This window comes from Bos javanicus, chromosome 8 (assembly GCF_032452875.1).
Source record: "Bos javanicus breed banteng chromosome 8, ARS-OSU_banteng_1.0, whole genome shotgun sequence".
Classification (NCBI taxonomy): Eukaryota; Metazoa; Chordata; class Mammalia; order Artiodactyla; family Bovidae; genus Bos; species Bos javanicus.
In genome coordinates, this window is record NC_083875.1 from 84,565,496 (window position 1) to 84,587,024 (window position 21,529).

The following is a 21,529-nucleotide window of genomic DNA, read 5'->3' on the forward strand; positions in this document are numbered from 1 at the left end:
ATAAAAATTTCTTCCTTAGTCACAAAACTTTTCATCAGTTCTTCCAACCTCACCCCTGCCCCAGTAAGCAGTTTATCTTAAAATGTCTCAGAAGATGTGCTCCCTCAACAATTCCCTTCCTGCTGTATTTCCAATCACTGAAAACACTTTGCTGCTGCTCCTTTTCCTTTCAGGTCAGCTCAGGTTTTTCAGTAATAAAAGGCAAACTTTGAAAGAATCAGGATGGGAGCCAAGTTACAAGTTCTAGATTCAGGTAGTCCAAGTACTGTAACACTGAGGGGAATTGCTTTCAGTTTTATTTTTTTGGTAACAACTAAAGTCAGGTTTATACATATAAGACTACTGACCTACTTTTTCTACCTTCGTCTCTTAGTATTTCTTTTCACATACCCTTTGTTTCAGTCAACAAACTGTGCTTTCTTATCCCTCTGCCTTTGTAAAATGTACTTTCAGAAATGATTTTCACATTGAATCCTATAATACTGTCAAAAAGGCACTGGCAGTCCCATGTTTTAAAAATATTCTGGTTGTATTTCAATTTCACAGATGAACAAACTCTGGACAAAGATGGAATTGTTTGTCCAGATTATACAAGTAAGTAATGATGAAGCCAGGCCTTCAGTGATGAAGGCCTTTGGATTCCAAACACAATTTTATATTCAACCACATCACAGCTCTTTAATTCTTTGGCATTCACTTAAAATTAAACTTGAAAAATAACTCTGAATTTTTAATTGCTATAACCCAAATCACCTGGAAACATTTTTGGTGTGGTGTGATAGGTCCTTTTCAATAGTTTAAACTTGGAGAGATAATATGTGTATCCTCAGAATCAGACGTAAGAAGAGGGAATACAAAGGATCCTACTGTTTGTAACTGTAGACAAAGAAATGCTGCATTGCATTCCTATTTCTCGAAGTCAAGTTTGAGGTATTACCCCTGCTGAATCTTAGCGGGCAGGGTCTGAACTGGGTTAGCATTCACACGGAGAGCTATAGTGTTGCACTTCACAGACAGCATCTATTCTCATAGCTCCCACTTAAAACTTCAGAACATGGGTATTTTACATATACACCGGATGATTTTTGTTGTAAGTCAAAGAACTTGCAGCATCGTTCTAAAACTTACCAAATGTTCTAGAAATTTTATGAAGATAACTGAACGCATATGTGCTATTCTTAAAAAACTTAAATCAGTATGAACTGAATGCATATTCCAGAGAGACTCGTGACTTCACACAAAGTTCCTATCTATTGTGTCCATGTACATTTTCTGAAAGAGCTCAACTTTCCTTAGGGTCTCAATAGGATCTTCCCAATAGGGTCTATAATTCAGAAAGGTCACTGATACAGTGCAAGAGTTTTAAGACAAATAAAAACAAATATTTTTAAAAAATGTTAAGATACAGAAGAATGGAGTAATGATATTTTTCAGAGGGAGAAATCAAAGAAATGTTTCAGAAAATGCTTTTCCCAGAGGGCATCTGAGTTTACTGTTGAAGAGTGTCAAGTTGATATGACAATAAAGAAAGGTGAACGTTTTTTAAAAATAGGAGGAAAACAATGAAAACAATAAAAACAAAGGCAAGGAGAGAAGAAAAGAAAGGACAAGTTTGATGGATGCAAAGGATATGTTTAAATCAACATTAGGAGACATGGTTAGGGAGCGGGACTGCCCTGTGTCAAGTGGAGAACGCCTAGTGAAAGACCAGGTAAAGCATTTGGCAATCCATTAGCGACAACATGCAGTGAGGAAGTTTAGTTAGGAGATAAGAAATACAGGAAAATACTCAAGTGCACAGAAGTATAGACACAGGTGTTGCTGTGGACAAAGCCCACCTGCATTAGTCAAACTCTTATTATCGCCACACTGAACCAGAACAGAGGTAGTAAATATTTTATCCCAGCCTGTGATGTAAGCTTTTGCTGGCTAATGCCATGTCCAGCTGAATATAATTTCCAGTGTGTAAAACCAGGTCTGACGGTGTTGCTCATTATTTCGCTCCAAGACCTATAAATAAGAACCACTTCAAGAGGTCTCCCCTGGTGGCTCAAATCAATGCAGGAGACATGGTTTCGATCTCTGGTCCAGGAACATCCCACATGCCTCAGAGCAACTAAGCCACAACTACTGAGACTGTGCTCTAGAGACCAGGAGTCACAACTACTGAAGCCTGCACACCGAGGGCCTGTGCTCCTCAACAAGAGAGGCCCAGGTGCTGAAACTAGAGAGTGACCCCAGCTCATCGCACTAGAGAAAGCCCGTGCAGCAACAAAGACCCAGGAAAACCACAAATAAAGAGATTAAAGAATCAACGGGAAATTCCTATTGTTTTCATTCTTTTGTTGTTGCTGGAGTTTACAACTACAGCCGTGGATTCTGTTGACAGAAAATGAAAAACCACGTAAAATAGTTCTGTGACTCTGATGAAAATTAAGTTACTAAATGTCTGAGCTTAAAGAACTTACCTCATAAATTCCTTGAAATGAACTGTTACTTTGACACACAGTTTTATTCTGAATTATATTTTAAATTTATAAAAACAAATCCCAAACACTACCTGACAGCAATGACTTTCCTGGGTGATAATAAGCAATACAAAATATACACATATAAATCTTATCAAACATAACTGATTCCATACATCATTTGAGAAAACTACTTAAAATTTTATATAGTATTTTAATTATTAAAACAAGAAGGCAATATGAACAGAATTTAATTTTTTAAATACCTAAAAAAATTTTTTTTGGATTCAGGCACACTTATATAAACAATATAACCAATAAGACAACATGAATATCACTCCAGTTATCAAACACATAGGTTGTGGAGAGTGCCTGTGGTAGAGGGCTCTAAGCTTACCTTTACAAAATAGTCAAACAGGGGCCGGTATTTCTTGCCTCTGAGAGAGGCACCAGGAAATCTAGAAAACAAGAGGAGCAAACTCACAATTAAAATCATCAAAGAAATGAGGCTGCAGCCACATCAAATTACCATTTCTTTCTGATTTCCTTGTTTCTAAGTCATTAGTGCTAGAACATGTGACTTGAATATATTTGATTAAGCTTGAATACTATATATAGCTCTTGGGCAATAAAGTATCTCACTTTTTAAAACTAAAGACACACACACACACACACACCACACAGATGCATGCATGTATACATCAATGATTTGCATATTCACCTTTCAAGGATCTCATAGTCACTCTCCGATTTATAGAGGGCTGATAATCTGGCTTCCATTAAAATGAGTAATTTTCCTCTGACAGAATCTATGAGAGCAAGGGAAAATGTGGACTTCAATGACATGCATTGATATTTTCTGAATAAAAAACAGAACACAGGGTTCACCAACCAGAAAAGTTGTATACAGGCAGATGAATGACGTGACTGGAATCTTAGGCAAAGGGCCTTCAAGGGTGTCACGTTCACTACACCACGGCCATGACCCAGAGGTCACACCAGTACACTTATACAGACAGAAATGCACTTGCCTACAGAAGTAGAAGTAGACACCACAGGTAGCTTCTATGGTGGAAGCAGCTCCTTCCTGACAGTAGCATTAGAAACCAACTGTTGGTTCTTAAATTCTCCTAAGGCATAGCTAAATAAAGGTAAAAGTATCTGTTTTCTGACTACCAATCCTTTTCCATTCCTTTCTCAATATTATTCCCTGATAGTACAAGCTACTGTGAATCAAACTGTCTTGTAAGATGAATTTCTTTCTGGCTATGAGCTTTTCTTTCTTTCCTTAGCTTCCCCCTGCTCTCCATAAACTGCTGAAACCGGTCATCTGAATTATATTCTCCCATTCCTGTTCATTTTAATTCACTGATAATAAGAAATATATATTTAGTCTCTGTTCTGGCATGGGTGCCTGCTCAGTCACTTCAGCTGTGTTAGACTCTTTGCAACCCTGAAGACAGTAGCCTACCAGGCCCTTCTGTTCATGGGCTTCTCCAGGCAAGAATACTGCAATGGGTTGCCATTTTCTCCTCTAGGGGATCTTCTGAACCCACAGATCAAACTCATGTCTGCCAGTATCTCTTCCACTGCAGGTGGATTCTTCACCTACTGAGCCATCTTTTCTGGCAGAGCTCTTAAATCTCTTGGAATTTCTTAAGTGATGGGAGCCATAAATGTGTCTTTTGTTGATAACAAAACATGCTATGAGGTAGTACACCCCAGTTCTGGAGACAGAAACTTGAGACCCTTCCAGATCTCTCTATGCACTTCACTTGGCCGTTTGAGTGTATCCTTTACAATCCCTTTTTATACTTAACTGGTAATCTCAAGAGTACAATGTTCTCTGAGTTCTGTGACTTACTCTTTGGACCCAAGGAGGAGGCCATGGGTTGGTTAGAAATCTAGGTGACAACCAGAACTCATGACTGACATCTGAAGTGTGGGTGCAGTAGCAGAGGGTCATCTTGTAGGACTAAGCTCTTAAACTGTGGTATCTGACTCTTCTCCAGACACCTAGTGCTTAAATTGATTTAACTGTTTGGCAGTGTTGAGAAAACACATATTGGAGATTCCTAATAGCAATGATATGCTACTTCGTTGAATCTCAGGTTCCTGGGCTGCTGAGTAAAAGTACAATAATCTGAAAATTATAAGAAATTTTTACTTTTCATCTCTCTGTATAATGTTAATTTTTTTGTGTTAATTTCAACTTGTTACTTTTTTAATCAGAAAAACGCTTGAGGATGTTTTTCTGATTATGTCTTAATAGTTTTTCAAAAACGTTTTTATTCCAAAAAGAAATGTAATTTTTTTCTTTTTTAACCATTGTGTCAAAAAGAATAAAAAGCTAGGAATAAATCTACCTAAGGATGTAAAAGACCTTTACTCCAAAACTTATTTGACTGATGAAAGACATCAAGGGTGACACAAACAGATGGAAAAATATACCACATTCTGGGACTGGAAGGATCAATGTGGTCAAAATGAATATACTACCCAAAGTAATCTACAGATTCAGTGCAATCCCTATCAAATTACTAACAGTATTTTATCAGATCAAACAATTTTAAGATTTGTATGGAAACACAAAAGATCTCAAATAACCAAGCAATCTCAAAAAACGGAGTTGGAGGAATCAGGCTCACTGACTTCAGACTCTACTATAAAGCTACAGCAATCAAAACAGTATGGTACTGTTATTCTCTATTTATTTTAGAGTAGGGAAATGATGTTAGACAAAAAGCAAATTTGAGAGATTTTCTCATTCAAGTTCAAAATGAGTTCAACAAGCAGCAGTTCAAAAAGCAGCAGAGACAACTTACAACCTCAACAACAAATTTGGCCCAGGAACTGCTAATGAATGTACAGTGCAGTGGTTGTTCAAGAAGTTTTGCAAAGGAGACAAGAGCCTTGAAGATTAGGAGCATAATGGCCAATTATCGGAAGTTGACAATGACCGACTGAGAGCAATCATCAAAGCTGATCCTCTTATAACTACATGAGAAGCTGTCCAAGAATTCCAAGGTTGACCATTCTATGGTCATTCAGCATTTGAAGCAAATCGGAAAAGAGAAAAAGCTCAATCAGTGGGTGCCTCATGAGCTGACGGCAAATTAAAAAAACTGTCATTTTGAAGGTCCCTCTGCCCAAGAAAGAGTCAAATTATTTCCAGTTTTAGAAATATACTGGAAGCTAACTGGCTTTGTTGTGCTGTTTGAAACTTATTATCAGATTCTCCTTTCAAAATATCTTGGTATATAACACCATACCTATGTATTCACCACTAGACAATTATTTCTTAGAGGCTTTCTGGGTTTCTAAGAAATTTTATTAGTAGGCAAATTTCCCTGGGGTTATTAGCACATAAAAGTGATTATGATATACCTAAGTACAGATTCTCAAACAATAAATTGTAAGACATGTGACCAGAGAGTTCATGCTACCTCCCAGCCCCAACAACTTTACTGATTCTAGTAAACATTTATTTCTTATATAACATGCAGTATGTTAATTAAGTTATAATTTTAAATCATGCCCTGATTACTAATAGTGATGTCTATTTAAAAATCAAAAAATATTTTTTAAAATGTAACACATTTAGGCATGACAAGTAATTTCCTATAAAAATTTTAGACGTTATCTAATATTGTATCCAACTGAGTTTTCTTAATGAATTAACTGTGTGATGTTTCTAGTGTGACCCATCTGCTGCTGCTGCTAAGTCGCTTCAGTCGTGTCCGACTCTGTGCGACCCCATAGACGGCAGCCCACCAGGGTCCCCCGTCCCTGGGACTCTCCAGGCAAGAACACTGGAGTGGGTTGCCATTTCCTTCTCCAATGCATGAAAGTGAAAAGTGAAAGTGAAGTCGCTCAGTCGTGTCTGACTCCTAGCGACCCCATGGACTGTAGCCCACCAGGCTCCTCCGTCCATGGGATTTTCCAGGCAAGAGTGCTGGAGTGGGGTGCCATTGCCTTCTCCGGTGACCCATCTACTGTCTATTTATTTATTGAATACTTATCTTGTTTCAGGTAATGGGATATAAGGGCATGCTGTTGCTGCTGCTAAGTCGCTTCAGTCGTGTCCGACTCTGTGCGACCACATAGACGGCAGCCCACCAGGCTCCCCCATCCCTGGGATTCTCCAGGCAAGAATACTGGAGTGGGTTGCCATTTCCTTCTCCAATGCATGAAAGTGAAAAGTGAAAGTGAAGTCACTCAGTTGTGTCCGACTCTTCGCAACCCTGTGGACTGCAGCCTACCAGGCTCCTCTGTCCATGGGATTTTCCAGGCAAGAGTACTGGAGTGGGGTGCCATTGCCTTCTCTGATATAAGGGCATAGCCCTCAACAATACCTATCCAGGTCCTGCCTTCCACAAACCCCAGGAGTTAGGATTTTTTTGTTATTTGCTAATAACAACATCCTTGGGAATTCCAGGGCATTACAGTGATTAGGACACGGTGCTTCCCACTGCCAGGGCCCAGGTTTGATCCTTGGGTCTGGGATCCTGTAAGCCATGTGGAAGGGCCAAAAAACAAACAAACAAAAAACCTCAACTGTATCCTGATAATCTCTCTCTGTAGCTAAATGAAATTACTCTAATAAATGCCTTTTGGAGGAAATATACCTCAATATAACAAAGGCCATATAAGAGAAGTCCACAGCTAACATCATATTTATGGGGAAAAAGCTGAAAGTGTTTCCTCTAATATCAACAAGATAAAGACACCAAATCTCGACATTTTTATTTTAGTACTGAAGTCCTAGCCAGAAGAGTTAAGTAGGAAAAACAAAAGAAATCCAAATTGGAAACAAAGAGGTAAAGCTCACTATTTTCAGATGACATGATAGTACATATATAAAATCCAAGACTCCATCAAAAACTTAGAACTAAAAAACAAATGCAGTAAAGTTGTAGGATACAAAATCAACATACTGAAATTCACTGCATTTCTACACACCAATAATGAACTATCATAAAGAGAGAAAATAACTGCATTTACAATTGTATCACAAAGAATAAAATACCTAGGAACAAGCTTAAGAGTAAATGAAAGACCAAGACACTGAAAAGTTTACACTGATGAAAGAAATTAAAGACACAAATAAATGGAAAAGAATTCCGTATTCAGGGACTCGAAGAATTAACAGTGTTAAAATGTCCATACTACTCAAATAATTCTAGATTCAGTGCAATTTTTGTCAATATTTCAATGGCATTTTTCACAGAAATACAGTCAACATTCTTAAAATCTATATCAACCCACAAAAGATCCTGAAAAGTCCATTCAGTTTTGAGAAAGAAGAACAAAGCTGAAGGCAGAACACTTATTTATTTCAAACTATATTACAAAGCTCCAGTAATCACAACAGTATGGAACAAAACAGAGAGTCCAGAAATAAACTCACATATATATAGACAATTCATATACAACAAAGGAGCCAAGAATATACAATAGAGAAAGGAGAGTCTCTTCAATAAATAGTGTTGGGAGAACTAGATCACTCTCTCATGCCATGTACAGAAATTAACACAAATGAATTAAAGACTTGGACATAAGACCTGAAACCCTAAGATTCCTTCATGAAAACATAGCTGACTGGATTTCCCTGGTGGTCCAGTGGCTAAGACTCTGCACTTTCACTGCAGGGGGCATGAGTCTGATCACTGCTCCTAGTTGGGGAAGTTTCACACGCTGCTCAATGTGGGGGAAAAAAAAATCCCCACAAAACATATTTGATAAACTCCCTGATGTTGGTCTTGGCAATGTTTTTGTTTGTTTTTGACCTGACAACAAAAGAAATCAGAAGCAAAAAAAAAAAGTGGGACTACATCACACTAAAGCTTCTGCATAGCAAATGTAATCAACAAAATGAAAAGGCAACCATGCAAGAAAATATCTGTATATCAAATATCTGATAAGGGGCTAACATCAAAATTATAAAAAGAACTCACACAGTGCAACAGCAAATGAATAAATAAATGGGTAGAAGATCTGAATAGATATTTTTCCAAAGAAGACATACAGATATCCAACAGGTACATGAAAAGATGCTCAATATCACTAGTCATCATGGATACACAAATCAAAACCCTAATAAGGTATCACCTCATACCTGATGGAATGGCTGTATTCACAAGAGACAAGTGTCGGCAAGGATATGGAGAAGATAGAACCTTTGTACACTGCTGATGGGAATGTAAATTGATGTAGCCACTATGGAAAACAGTATGGCAGTTACTCAACAAAGTTAAAAACACGTATGATCCAGTCATTTTACTTTTGGGTATTTACACAAAGAAAATGAAAACACTAACTTGAAAGATATCTGCAACCCATGTTCATTGTAGCATTATTTACAAGAGCCAAGTCTTAGAAACAACCTGTGTCCATCAGTGGATGGATGGATGAAGAAAATCTGGTATATATATATACAATGAAAAGCTATTTGGCTATAAGAAAGAATGAAATTTTGCTGTTTAAAACATCATGGATAGATTTTAAGTGAAAGAAGTAAAAAAAAGACACATCATCTCAATTTTATGTAGACTAAAAACAAAATCAAAACAACAAAAATATACCTCATGCATACAGATAACAGACTGGTGGTTACCAGAGGCAGAATATGAGGAAGAGGGGGTGACAAAATGAGTAAAGGAAGTCAAAAGGTATAAACTTCCAATTATAAAATAAGGCATGGGGATAAAATTTATAGCATGGAAGCCATAGTTAATAATACTATATTGCATACTTGAAAATTACTGAGAGAGCAGATCTTAAAAGGTCTCACCACAAGAAAACAATTCTGTAAGTATTACAGATGTTAACTAGACTTACTGTGATGTTTATTACCCAATGTATACAAACATCTAATTACTTTGCGGTAAACCTGAAACTAATATGTGCTACGTTGTTTCAGTTGTGTCCTAATCTTTGCAACCCTATGACAGTAGCCTACCAGGCTCCTCTGTCCATAGGATTCTCCACGCAAGAATACTGGAGTGGGTTGTCATTTCCTCCTCCAGGGAATCTTCCTGACCTAAGGATCAAACCCAAGTCTCTTGCCTCTTGTGCACTGGCAGGCAGGTTCTTTACCTGGCAAGGGTGTTCCTTACCACTAGTGCAACCTGGGAAGCCTGAAACTAACACAATGTGTATCAACTATACTTTAATTCAAAAAGTTAAAAAAATAAAAAAGGAAGGAAATGTCAGCTTTCATTCATTAAAATTATTTTATTCATATCAATCATAAAGAACGAGGCTCACACTTACCTTTAATCTTCACATACTGCAAGTCGGGATTAACACACAGGGCAAGGTTACTAGGAAGAGTCCAGGGAGTAGTTGTCCAGGCAACCAAAGAAATATTTTCATCTTCCTCCAAAGGGAAAGTTACAAATATTGAAGGATCTTGAACATCCTGAAATCAAATGAGATAAAATATTCTTTTATAAAATTCGTAATAGCAAACTTGCAAGAAAAAGGAACTGATCCTAAAGAATACAATAATTTGATTTTCAGAATAAGCTGAGCTTTAAAAAAAATCTGCCATATTTGTAAGAAGAAAATACAAAGCAAGAAATTCCAAATACATTTTTATATAAAGAAATGCTTTAATAATTACCTTAGTAGTCACAATTAAAATATTTAAAATTTATCAAGAGGGATACCTAATGGAGATTTCACTATTACAATGATCTATTTTATAAAGTCCATAAAGAGTTAGGTCAATAAAATAACTATTTTGGAAAACAGCTATTATTTATTCAAAAATATATTAATAAAAATTTCACTGAAGGGTATATGAGAACTGTGTTTTCAACTTTTCAGGAAATCTGAATTATGTCAAAAATAATCCTTAGTACACAATTAGAGCATGACCAGAGCAAAAAAAAAAAAAAAAAGAAAATACTAAATGTTGGCAAGGATGCAGTGTAATCATAGCAGTCTAGTGGAGGTATAAATCAGTATAACCCCTTTGGAAAAGTCTTTAAAAGTGGGAGACAATGAACCATGGTCCTTGAGTCAAATCTGGCCATTACCAGTTTTTTGTACAGCCCAAGAGCTAAGAATGGTTTTGACAGGACTGACAGACCATGTGGCTTACGAAGTCTAAAATAATTACTATCTGGCCCTTTACATAGTTTGCCAACTCTAGTACTAGAGCTAAATGTAAGTATATCTTACACACAATAATTCCACACCTGGGAATGTAAGCAACAGAAATGTCTATATATACTCCCCAAAACTCAAGTTCTAGAATATTCATTAACAGCCAATAACTAGATATTACCCAAATGGCAATCAACATTAGAAGGGATAGGGACTTCTCTGGTGGTCCAGTGGCTAAGACTCTGTCGTGCAATGCCAGGGAAGCACGTTCAATCACTGGTCAGGAACTAAGATCCGACATGTCGTGGAACAACTGAGCCCACTTGGCAGCTACTGAAGCCCATGTGCCACAACTAAGTAGTCTATGAGCCTCAAAAAAAGATCTCACACGCCACAACTAAGACCTGACACAGCCAAATAAATACATACATTTAACCATTAGAATGCTAAGCTGCTGCTGCTAAGTCACTTCAGTCGTGTCCGACTCTGTGCGACCCCACAGACGGCAGCCCACCAGGCTCCCCGTCCCTGGGATTCTCCAGGCAAGAACACTGGAGTGGCTTGCCATTTCCTTCTCCAATGCATGAAAGTGAAAAGTGAAAGTGAAGTCGCTCCGTGGTATCCGACTCTTAGCGACCCCATGGACTGCAGCCTACCAGGCTCCTCCATCCATGGGATTTTCCAGGCAAGAGTACTGGAGTGGGGCGCCATTGCCTTCTCCAACCATTAGAATAGATAAGCTAAATACTTGGCAGTATGTAAAATGATCTACAACTACATACAACATGGATGACTTTCAGAAACACAATCTTGAGCAAGACAAGTCAGACAGACAAAAAAGAACAAACTGTACTATTGTATTTATACTTAGTAGAGAATCACTGAACAATGAGGCTGGAATGAGGACAGCAGTAACTATAAAGGAGTAGGGTGATACATACTAAACTGAAAGGACCATAAGAAGGGAGAGCTCTTGATAGATTAATTGATAAGGCTCCTTTTGAACTTTATCAGGGTGTTGGCTTCAAATATACATTCATTTTGTACAAGTATATGGAATAGAGCAAGGAAATGGAAGAGCAAAAAAAATGCTGTCTTATTAAGTCAGGAAATAGGTACTATATTAATTTTAATATATATATAGTAATGAACATAAAAAACTTAAAAAATAAAAAAAGCCACTAAAGGGAAACCTAAAATAAAACATTAATAGTCATTTCCTTTGGGTACTGGGATTATAATTTTCTCCTTCTTCTTAATATCTTCTATGGCTTCTAAATTTTCCACAATGAGCATAAGCTTCATAAATAAACACATCAACCAGACTTCTAGAAACTAAAAATTAAGACAATATAAAAAACAAGTATTTTTATATACCATCATTTAGTTTGGGTGTGTATGCTCAATTATCTTTTGGAAAAGTCTGGAAGGATTTTCTTCGTTAACTCAATTTACTTCCCTACAGCTTGCTCTTTCCCAGTAAGAAAATATATCTATTTACTATATAGATGAGTATAAACTTTGAAAACTCTAGGACCAAACTACTATAGGAAACTAACATGTAAAAATTTAGTTACCAAAGAAAACTGCAGCATAGTACACAAGGATTTGTATTACAAAATGTTTGGAACAACACTGTTACCATTTGAAGAAAGAAAAAAAAAAAAACAAAAAACCCGAGCCCTCTGAACAATTCAAATATCTATTGAAAGAATTAACAGATAAATTGTAACCTATTTGTTATATGAAAAGATCCAGGAGCTGTAAGAGATGGGGGTTTGATCCCTGGGTCCAATTCCTGGGTTCATAAGATTCGCTGGAGGAGGAAATGGCAAACTACTCCAGTATTCTCACCTGGAAAATTCCAGACGAAGGAGCCTGCTGCGCTACAACCCATGGAGTCACAGAGTTGGAAACGAATGAACACACACACATGCAGCAGGGGTCCCAAACCTCTGGGATCTAATCCCTGATGGTCTGAGGTGGAGGTGATGTAATCAGTTCAGTTCAGTTCAGTTGCTCAGTCAGATCCAACTCTCTGTGACCCCATGGACTGCAGCATACCAGCCTTCCCCATCTATCACCAACTACCGGAGCCTACTCAAACTCATGTCTATTATGTCGGTGATGCCATCCAACCATCTCATCCTCTGTCATCCCCTTCTCCTGTCTTCAATCTTTCCCAGCATCAGGGTCTTTTCAAATGAGTCAGTTCTTTGCACCAGGTGGCCAAAGTACTGGAGGTTGAGCTTCAGCATCAGTCCTTCCAATGAATATTCAGGATTGATTTCCTTTAGGATGGACTGGTTTGATCTCCTTGCAGTCCAAGGGACTCTCAAGAGACTTCAACATCACAGTTCAAAAGCATCAATTCTTCAGCACTCAGCTTTCTTAATGGTCCAACTCTCACATCCATACATGACTACTGGAAAAACCATAGCTTTGACTAGACAGACCTTTGTTGGTAAAGTAACGTCTCTGCTTTTTAATATGCTATCTAGGTTGGCCATAGCTTTTCTTCCAAGGAGCAAGCATCTTTTAATTTCTTGGCTGCAGTCACCATCTGCAGTGATTCTGGAGCCCAGAAAAATAAAGTTAGCCACTGTTCCCATTGTTTCTCCAATTATTTGCCATAAAGTAATGGGACTGGATGCCATGATCTTAGTTTTTTGAATGCTGAGTTTTAAGCCAACTTTTTCACTCTTCTCTCTCACTTTCATCAAAAGGCTCTTTAGTTCTTCTTCACTTTCTGCCATAAGGGTGGTGTCATCTGCATATCTGAGGTTATTGGTATTTCCCCTGGCAATCTTGACTCCAGTTTGTAGGTCATCCAGCCTGGCATTTTGCATGATGTACTCTGCATATAAGTTAAATAAGCTAAAAACTAAAGGTGATGTAATAATAACAGAAATAATGTGTACAATTAATGTAATGTGCTTGAATCATCCCCAAACCATCCCCTTACGTGGTCTGTGGAAAAACCGTCTTCCACAGAATCAGTCCCTGGTTCCCAAAAGGCTGGGGGTCACTGCTATGTTGTTGCTCGTTCGGTAACTTGTGTCTGACTCTTCGTGACCCCACGGACTGCAGCACGTCAGGCCTCCCTGCCCCCTCTATCTATTACAGTTTGCCCAAGTTCACGGCCACTGAGTCAGTGATGCTATCCAACCATCTCATCCACTGCTAAGCAGCAGTTAAAATTAAACTTAAAGCTACATGTATAAATGAGAAGGAATTTTAAAACATAATGTTTTTGTAGAAGGCAAGGTTCAGAATAAGAATAATGGATGATACTCAGAAACATATATAAAAAACAGTATATACTGTTAATGAATACTTATGTACATAGTAAAAATATAAAAATATGCATAATTAAGAAACCTCAAATTGAGCATAGTGGTTACCTATCAGGATGTAAAGAAAGAAATGGAAAAGAGAAAGGTGGTATAAATAAACAAACTGTGGTATATTTACCTACACAGTAATTAGAACAAAAGATCCATAACTCTACAAAACATGGATGACTATCACAAGCAATGCTGAGTGAGAAAAGCCAGAAAGAAAAGAATACATAGTATATCTTCCCATTTCTTCAAAGTACAGAACCAGACAAAACTAATCAACTGTTATCTGTGATATTTGATGTATTTGAAAAAAATAGATGCTTTTAGTGAAACCCATTTTATTTTTAATTCTTTTGGCCATGGCACAGGGTTGGCAGGATCTTAGTTGCAAGACCAGGGACAAAACCTGTACCCTCCACAGTGAAAGCTCAGAGTCCTAACCACCAGATCACCAAGGAATTCCCCAGTGCAATCCATTACTTGGTATGCTTAAGATCTGTGCATGTCCAAAAAAAAACAAATACCGACCTCTATTATATACGGTCAAAGAAAAAACAAACAGAGAAACAAAGTACTTATATCTATAAAATTCAGAGGACAGAGAAAATGTTAAATCAGATTATGAAGTAGTAATCATTAAAATTCAGATCATGGGAAACTCAACAAAGCAAAACCTGTTACCCAAACAATGATTTGCAAAGGTGGGGGGTGGGCGGGGGTGAGGGAAGCAAAAGAAGAACACAAAAACAGAAATGGAGACCTACACATTAAAAAAGATCTAAGAGACAACTATTACTGGGTATGAACTTTCCTTAGGTCTGGATTAAAAACAAACAACTAGAAATAACCTTAGGGGAAAAAGATGCTATTTAGAGACAAACAGAAATGTGAACACTGATGATATCCAGCAGTTGAACAATTACAGAATATTTAACACTAAGAATATTAAAAATGATTGATGATGACTTTTTAAGGTGTGACAATAGTAAGGTACATAATGGATTACTTATCAATAAAATGACATGTCTATTATTTGCTTTTGAAAAAGCATCTGGGAGAAATAACTGTAGTGTGCAGATGGGGCAGGACTGGCTATAGAGACTGTTGGGGATACATGATAGGCACAGGAGAGTTAGCTAATTACTGTCTAGTTTTGTGCATGCTTGAAATTCTTCACGTTAAAATGTTTTTAAGAAGGAAGAAAATACAGCAATATAATCAGATCTGACAAAGTTTTAAGCCTTTGGTACTCAACAGTTATTATATTAATCTCTACATTTTTATGTCTTAATATATTTTATTAAAAAAATACAATAACAGGAGTCCCTAAGAACAATCTAATGAGATGTTGAAAGCATTCTCTAAGATGGAAAATGCATCCGAAGTGCAAGTTTTAATAATTTCCAAACCTAGCCATGAAATAAGAATTCTGAACAAATCGAAGTCCTTTAAAAACAAAGAGGGTTAAATAATATCAGAAATAAAACCACCACTTGAATACAAACACATGAGAACAGATACCTCTTATTTCTAAAGACTTACAGTCTTTACTATCTCTCTGGATAAGGTAAAGCAGTACACTGAGTCCCCTGGACTGCAAGGAGATCAAACCAGTCAATCCTAAAGGAAATCAATCCTGAATATTCTTTTGAAGGACTGATGCTGAAGCTCCAATACTTTGGCCACCTGATGCAAAGAGCTGACTCAGCAGAAAAGACCCTGATGCTGGGAAAGTTTGAAGGTAGGAGGAGCAGGGGACAACAGAGAACAAGATGGCTGGATGGCATCACTGACTCAATGGACATGAGTTTGAGCAAGCTCTGGGAAATGGTGAAGGACAGGGAAGCCTGGCATGCTGTAGTCCTTGGTGTCGCCAAGAGTTGGACACAACTGAATGACTGAACAAAGTACACTGTGTAAATATAAGACATGTTTAAATTCTTATACCAAAGACAGCAAGTTATTTCATTCATCAAAGAAAAGATCATAACACACCACTAACTGCAAATCAGATTTTCTTCCAAATACTTTTGACAAATAAATGATATTACAAGGTCTTAGACGAGGCATAAAATAATCCTAAGCAATAAGACTTATGAAACAAGTGACTTGAGAAAAATAGAGCACAGCTGGACTTCTTAAACAAAGAGAGGCATAAAAATATGGTTAAAATAAGCAAAATCTATCAATTAAAATCTATCTATTAAGACCAGCCGAAGGCTTCCCCAGTGGCTCAGTTCATAAAAAACTGCCTGCCAACACAGGAGAAGCAAGAGACATGGGTTTGATCCCTAAGTGGGAAGATCCCCTGGAGAAGGAAATGGAAACCCAGTCCAATATTTTTGCCTGGAAAATTCCATGAACAGAGGAGCCTGGCAGGCCACAGTCCATGAGGTCGCAAAGAGTCAGACAAAACTAAGAGCACACGTGCACACATCACATTAAGATACATCATTTATATTACTCCCCAGGCTTAACGTTCCACACCGGGACTAAGTTACCATGATCATACAACCATTTAACTTCTGATTCCATAACTTAATGTCCAATGCCATCTCATATACCTTGTAATTCTGGTGAGATTCAAAGTTGGAGAGTGGAGTATTGCATGCAGTGGAGAAGGGCATGACTTTCACACCTCTATAAACAAGGCCTTTATCATAGAGTTGTTTGAAGATCCACCTGGCAAGTAAAGAGAAAGAATTTTTCAAAAATTACATCACCAAAATCCTGTTTTCCCAAATACAAACATTTATGCCAGTCTAGTTTCCGTTTGCAGAGTATCTGACAGGCAAAGACATAGAAACACAATGTCTCTCAACCAGTGAATAGCTGGTAAATTATAACAGATTAGTATAATGAGATATTATGTAGACATTAAACCTGGAGAGGGAAACAATAATCCACTACTGTATTCTTGCCTGGTGAATCCCATGGACATAGGAGCCGGGCAGGCTACAATCCATGGGGTCGCAAAGAGTCAGACACCACTTAGCGACTAAATAAAAACAATGTAGACATTAAAAGTGCTAGTATCTGCTGACACAGAAAGATGCTCATGACTTGATGTTGACTGAGAAAAGCAATTGACACCATATTGTACAATGAGGTACCAATTATGTAAAACTGTACATATGTATAAATATGTATACATATTTATATTTTTAGAGATGCTAAAAAAAATAGGTTTCCATCAATGTATTAACTTACAGTTGGGATTTTAGGTTTTTTGTTTTTCTTCATACTCTTCTGGTGTATTGTTTAAATTTCACTATAATGGACAGTTTTACAAAGGCTAAAGTAGAAATAATTGGGATTAGGATCAGATATCTCTCCTATAGTCAGTCAAGAATGTTTATTAAACACTGAAGCATGTTGCTTTATGCTAAATACACCAAGACACTGCAAAACAGTCATCCCAGGTTCTCCTGTGGTAACCAGTCACCTTTCCCAGACGGATACAAGAATGCATTTGGTGGGAATCCTTACTTAATTCTGCCTTTATTTAACTCATTTTTGTAGTTTGAGTCCTAAGTACTTGGAACAATAAATGAATTAAATTCTCTCCCATATGCTAAAATACATTTTTGTGAAAAAACTGTGCACAAATTTTCATGGTAATCAAATTTCCTTGACTTTGAATAAAGTCTGAAAGCCTGGTGTCTTGTAACAAATATCCCAAGTTTAAACTTTAAATGATATACTCTGATTCAAGTACATTCACAGGAGACCAGAGGAACTGTCAGATTTGATATCATTAAGACCCAGATTCAAGCCTAAGAGCCATATAACTCGCTGAGTGATCTCAGAGAAATCACAGTCACTTGCCTTTACCTCCAACAGGGTCTGACCCCAATTCACAGGACTTTCTGAATCATCTGGGAAAAGGGATATGGACGTACTTTATATATACTCAAAAGTACCAACTCAATCCAAATTATCGTCATTATCATTTTAAATGTATCACCTACTATTATTTTTATATTCACGCTAGGTTTATGTGCCTTATTTATATGCCAACATGTTCCTCAGGAATAACTAACATTCTAATGCTGAGAGGCTTTGAATGGTTTTCCCGACTGAAATATGTTTGAATGTAAATAAAGAAGTACGATGTAAAGCTGCACTGTCTACTGTGGTAGCACTAGCCACACGTGCTCATTTAAATTTACTAAAATTAGAAACTCATTCTCAGTCATACCAACCACATTTAAGTGCTAAATCCTTAAATGCTGATCTAGAGCATAAAAAATACCTTCTTTTTCAGATATTTAACAGAAACCCTGCTTTTTTACAATGCACTAGTCATGAGAACTCCAGCTTGTCAGCGAAATAGGAAGAAAGTTCCTGTCCAAAGTTCCTGCCTTGTCAGAGAATTTAATCAACTTCTACCCTTGGATACATGGGTCTGGAGATGCACTCACAGGGGCACATTAGAGTCAGAGGGTCTGAGAACTGCCCTAGATATCTAGCTCCTCAAAGGACATGTGCCAAGCATGTGCAACAGATCTTGACTAATAGAGATGTAATCAGGGAGACAGGAGACAGTAAGAAGCACAAGCACTTCAGTGTAGGGCCAAAAAAAAAAAAAAAAAATCCTACAAAAGATCTCTGCAACTCACCTGTAATTATACATAACTTAACAAAAGCAGGACTTCCTCAAGGTCTGAGTTATGTACACAGGGCATTTTGTAGCCATAATAATTGTTTGCCAATTAATGATATGTAATGATTCTCAGACTACTATAGGAAGCTCAAGTTAAATTACCTATCAAAACTGGCATTGCAACAATTCTTATTTACAGTTAAAGGAAGCAAAATTAATTTTGAATCTGTTAGGAAACAGTGACTGCATATATAATTTCTCTCAGTAAAAAATTCAAGTACACATCAAAAATTCAAGTATCATTAATACCTTCTTAGAATCTAAAATATACTGAATTTAAAAATAAATTTTGGAGTGGAAGGAATGAATAGTACTGTAGAATTTCAGGGAATATAAATACTCTGTATGATAGCAGAATTATGGAAAGTATGTCATCACATTATCTGTCCAAATCCAAAGAATGTACAAGAAGAGGGAACCCTAATGGAAACTCTGGACTTCAGTTGATTATGATCCCTCAATACAGGTTCATGAATTGTAACAAATGTACCACTCTGGTGGGGGATGTTAATAATAGAGGAGGCTCTGTATGTGTGGAGGCACAAAGCATGTGGGAAATCTCTGTATCTTCCTCTTTTTTCATCTTTTTAGAGCATTTTTAGGTTCATAGCAAAATTAAGTCTTTAAAAACAAAGGAAAAAACAAATCAATTCCTAAAGATTTCAGGTAACTATGAAAAAAGCTGATTCATACTAGAGCATCTCTCTACTAACTAATATAATAGAACAGTCATTATAGTTATACCGTCAAATAAACTTACCAAACAGATTCCATGAATTGTGGATACAGAGTTTTGTAGTCATTGTCAAAGTCAATCCATCGGCCAAGTCTGGTAATAGTAGACTTAAGACGTGAATATTAGAAAAATAGGAATATTAGAGTTTTTAGACAATGACATGTTATTGCATAGCAATTATCATTATATATGATGCTTTTGGAAGAACAATCAATGGTTCAAGTAAATCTATATTGTAAACAACTCATAAAAGTCTACCAAAGCTACCAAATGTCCAACACTGCAGATCTAACCGTTGCTGGCATGAATCATCAATGGTTGCTAAAATTAATGAGTCACAGTGTGATAAGAAACAGGGTACTTACTAACTACAAAGGAAAACCCGAAACCTGACAGTGGAGAAACTTCACAGAATCACCTTAGTGAACAACATTAACAATGCCAACGAGACATATCAGCACTGTGTGCCTTCTGGTATGACAGACTAAGAGGGCTTGATGTTACTTCTTAGGCATTTTTGCCAAAAAAGTATAACCCAAACTGAATCATGAGGAAATACCAGACATTGAGGGAATTTCTGTATTCTTTAAAAGTCACAGGGTCAGGAAGACAAAAGACTGAAGGAATGTCCCAGATTTAAAGAGACTGCAGAGATATGACAACTAAATGAAATCTGTATTCCTAGACTGGATCTTGCATCAAAAATAAGAATTAGTGGACACTGGTTAAATCTGAATAGGTGTATAATATTGTATCAATGTTAATTTCCTGATTTTGATAATTATACCATAGTCATTAAAGGTTAGCTTTTGGGAAGTGGGTAATTGGTACAGAGGCTCTTTATACTATTTTTTTGGGGGGGAAAAAGCCCACATGTATATTATAATCATCAGGACTTTCCCCTATTAGTGACCAGGCAATAAACGTAGATTCAGAAAAGTTAGGTTAGGAGAAAATTAAGGAGCTTTGATTTTTAGGTTGGTGAAATCAGATTTCATTAAACAATAAAAATAAGTTTTGAGCAGAAAGAGCACAATAAATAGTCTTGAGAGAAATAACTTGGCAAGCTAAGTGGAAAGAACATGAGCAAGAGACCAATTATTAGATTGTTATAGAAATGAAGACCATGGTGGCTGAAAGACTAGGCTGTACGAATGAAAAGAAATGTCTAGATAAGAGACTGGAGAAGGCAATGGCAACCCACTCCAGTACTCTTGCCTGGAAAATCCCATGGATGGAGGAGCTTGGTAGGCCGCAGTCCATGGGGTCACTAAGAGTCGGGCACGACTGAGTGACTTCACTTTCACTTTTCACTTTCACGCAATGGAGAAGGAAATGGCAACCCACTCCAGTATTCTTGCCTGGAGAATCCCAGGGACAGAGGAGCCTAGTGGGCTGCTGTCTATGGGGTCGCACAGAGTCGGACATGACTGAAGTGACTTAGCAGATAAGAGATATTAAGAAAAGTTTGCTTGAATTTGACATTTGAACAGGTCATGATGACTAAAATTTGAAGTCTGGAAGACTGATACCACTGGCAGGAACAGCAAATTTGAAAAAGTGGTAAGATCATGAAGATGGAAAAAAATAAAAGCCAGACATGTTTTTGAATTGTACAGGTATCTGTGAAGTGAAGTGAAGTGAAGTTTGTCAGTCATGTCCGACTCTTTGCGACCCCATGGACTGCAGCCTACCAGGCTCCTCCCTCCATGGGATTCTCCAGGCAAGAATACTGGAGTGGGTTGCCATTTCCTTCTCCAGGGGATCTTCCCGACCCAGGGATCAAACCCAGGTCTCCCGCATTCCAGGCAGATGCTTTAACCTCTGAGCCACCAGGGAAGCCCATACAGGTATCTGTACAGTTGTACAACAATCCGAGAGGCAGGGAGGAAAGGGGAAGTTGAAGACCTTTGTTTCTAAGCCCATCAGAATTAAGAGAAGATAAGAGCTCTGCCAGACTTGACAGTTATTATACGTAAATGCATCAGCTGTGGGAGCTCTATGACTAGAAAAGCAGTGGGCAAGATGGGAATCAAGCTAATATAACAACCATGAGTCCAAATGTGAATTATTTTTAACATCTGAATTTTTAAATTGCAACATTCTAGTTAATCTGTTTACTAGGACAGCATGATTCCTGTCATACACTGTGGGTAGGTAGGAGATTAAATTTGGAAGATCAATCAGGAACACAGAAATC

General features: G+C 37.4%; 1 protein-coding gene across 2 annotated transcripts in view; it reads right to left on the reverse strand.

Annotated features, from left to right (window-relative positions):
• Nucleotides 1-21,529, reverse strand: part of IARS1 (isoleucyl-tRNA synthetase 1) — an 81,259-nt gene that overhangs the window by 50,253 nt on the left and 9,477 nt on the right. For both annotated transcript variants that reach the window (XM_061426194.1, XM_061426195.1), the window contains exons 5-9: nucleotides 19,354-19,436; nucleotides 16,492-16,609; nucleotides 9,744-9,891; nucleotides 3,190-3,277; nucleotides 2,866-2,926 (exon numbers count right to left, since the gene is read on the reverse strand). In XM_061426194.1, coding sequence (XP_061282178.1) covers nucleotides 2,866-2,926; nucleotides 3,190-3,277; nucleotides 9,744-9,891; nucleotides 16,492-16,609; nucleotides 19,354-19,436 — 498 coding nt within the window. The remainder of the gene's footprint in view (nucleotides 1-2,865; nucleotides 2,927-3,189; nucleotides 3,278-9,743; nucleotides 9,892-16,491; nucleotides 16,610-19,353; nucleotides 19,437-21,529) is intronic.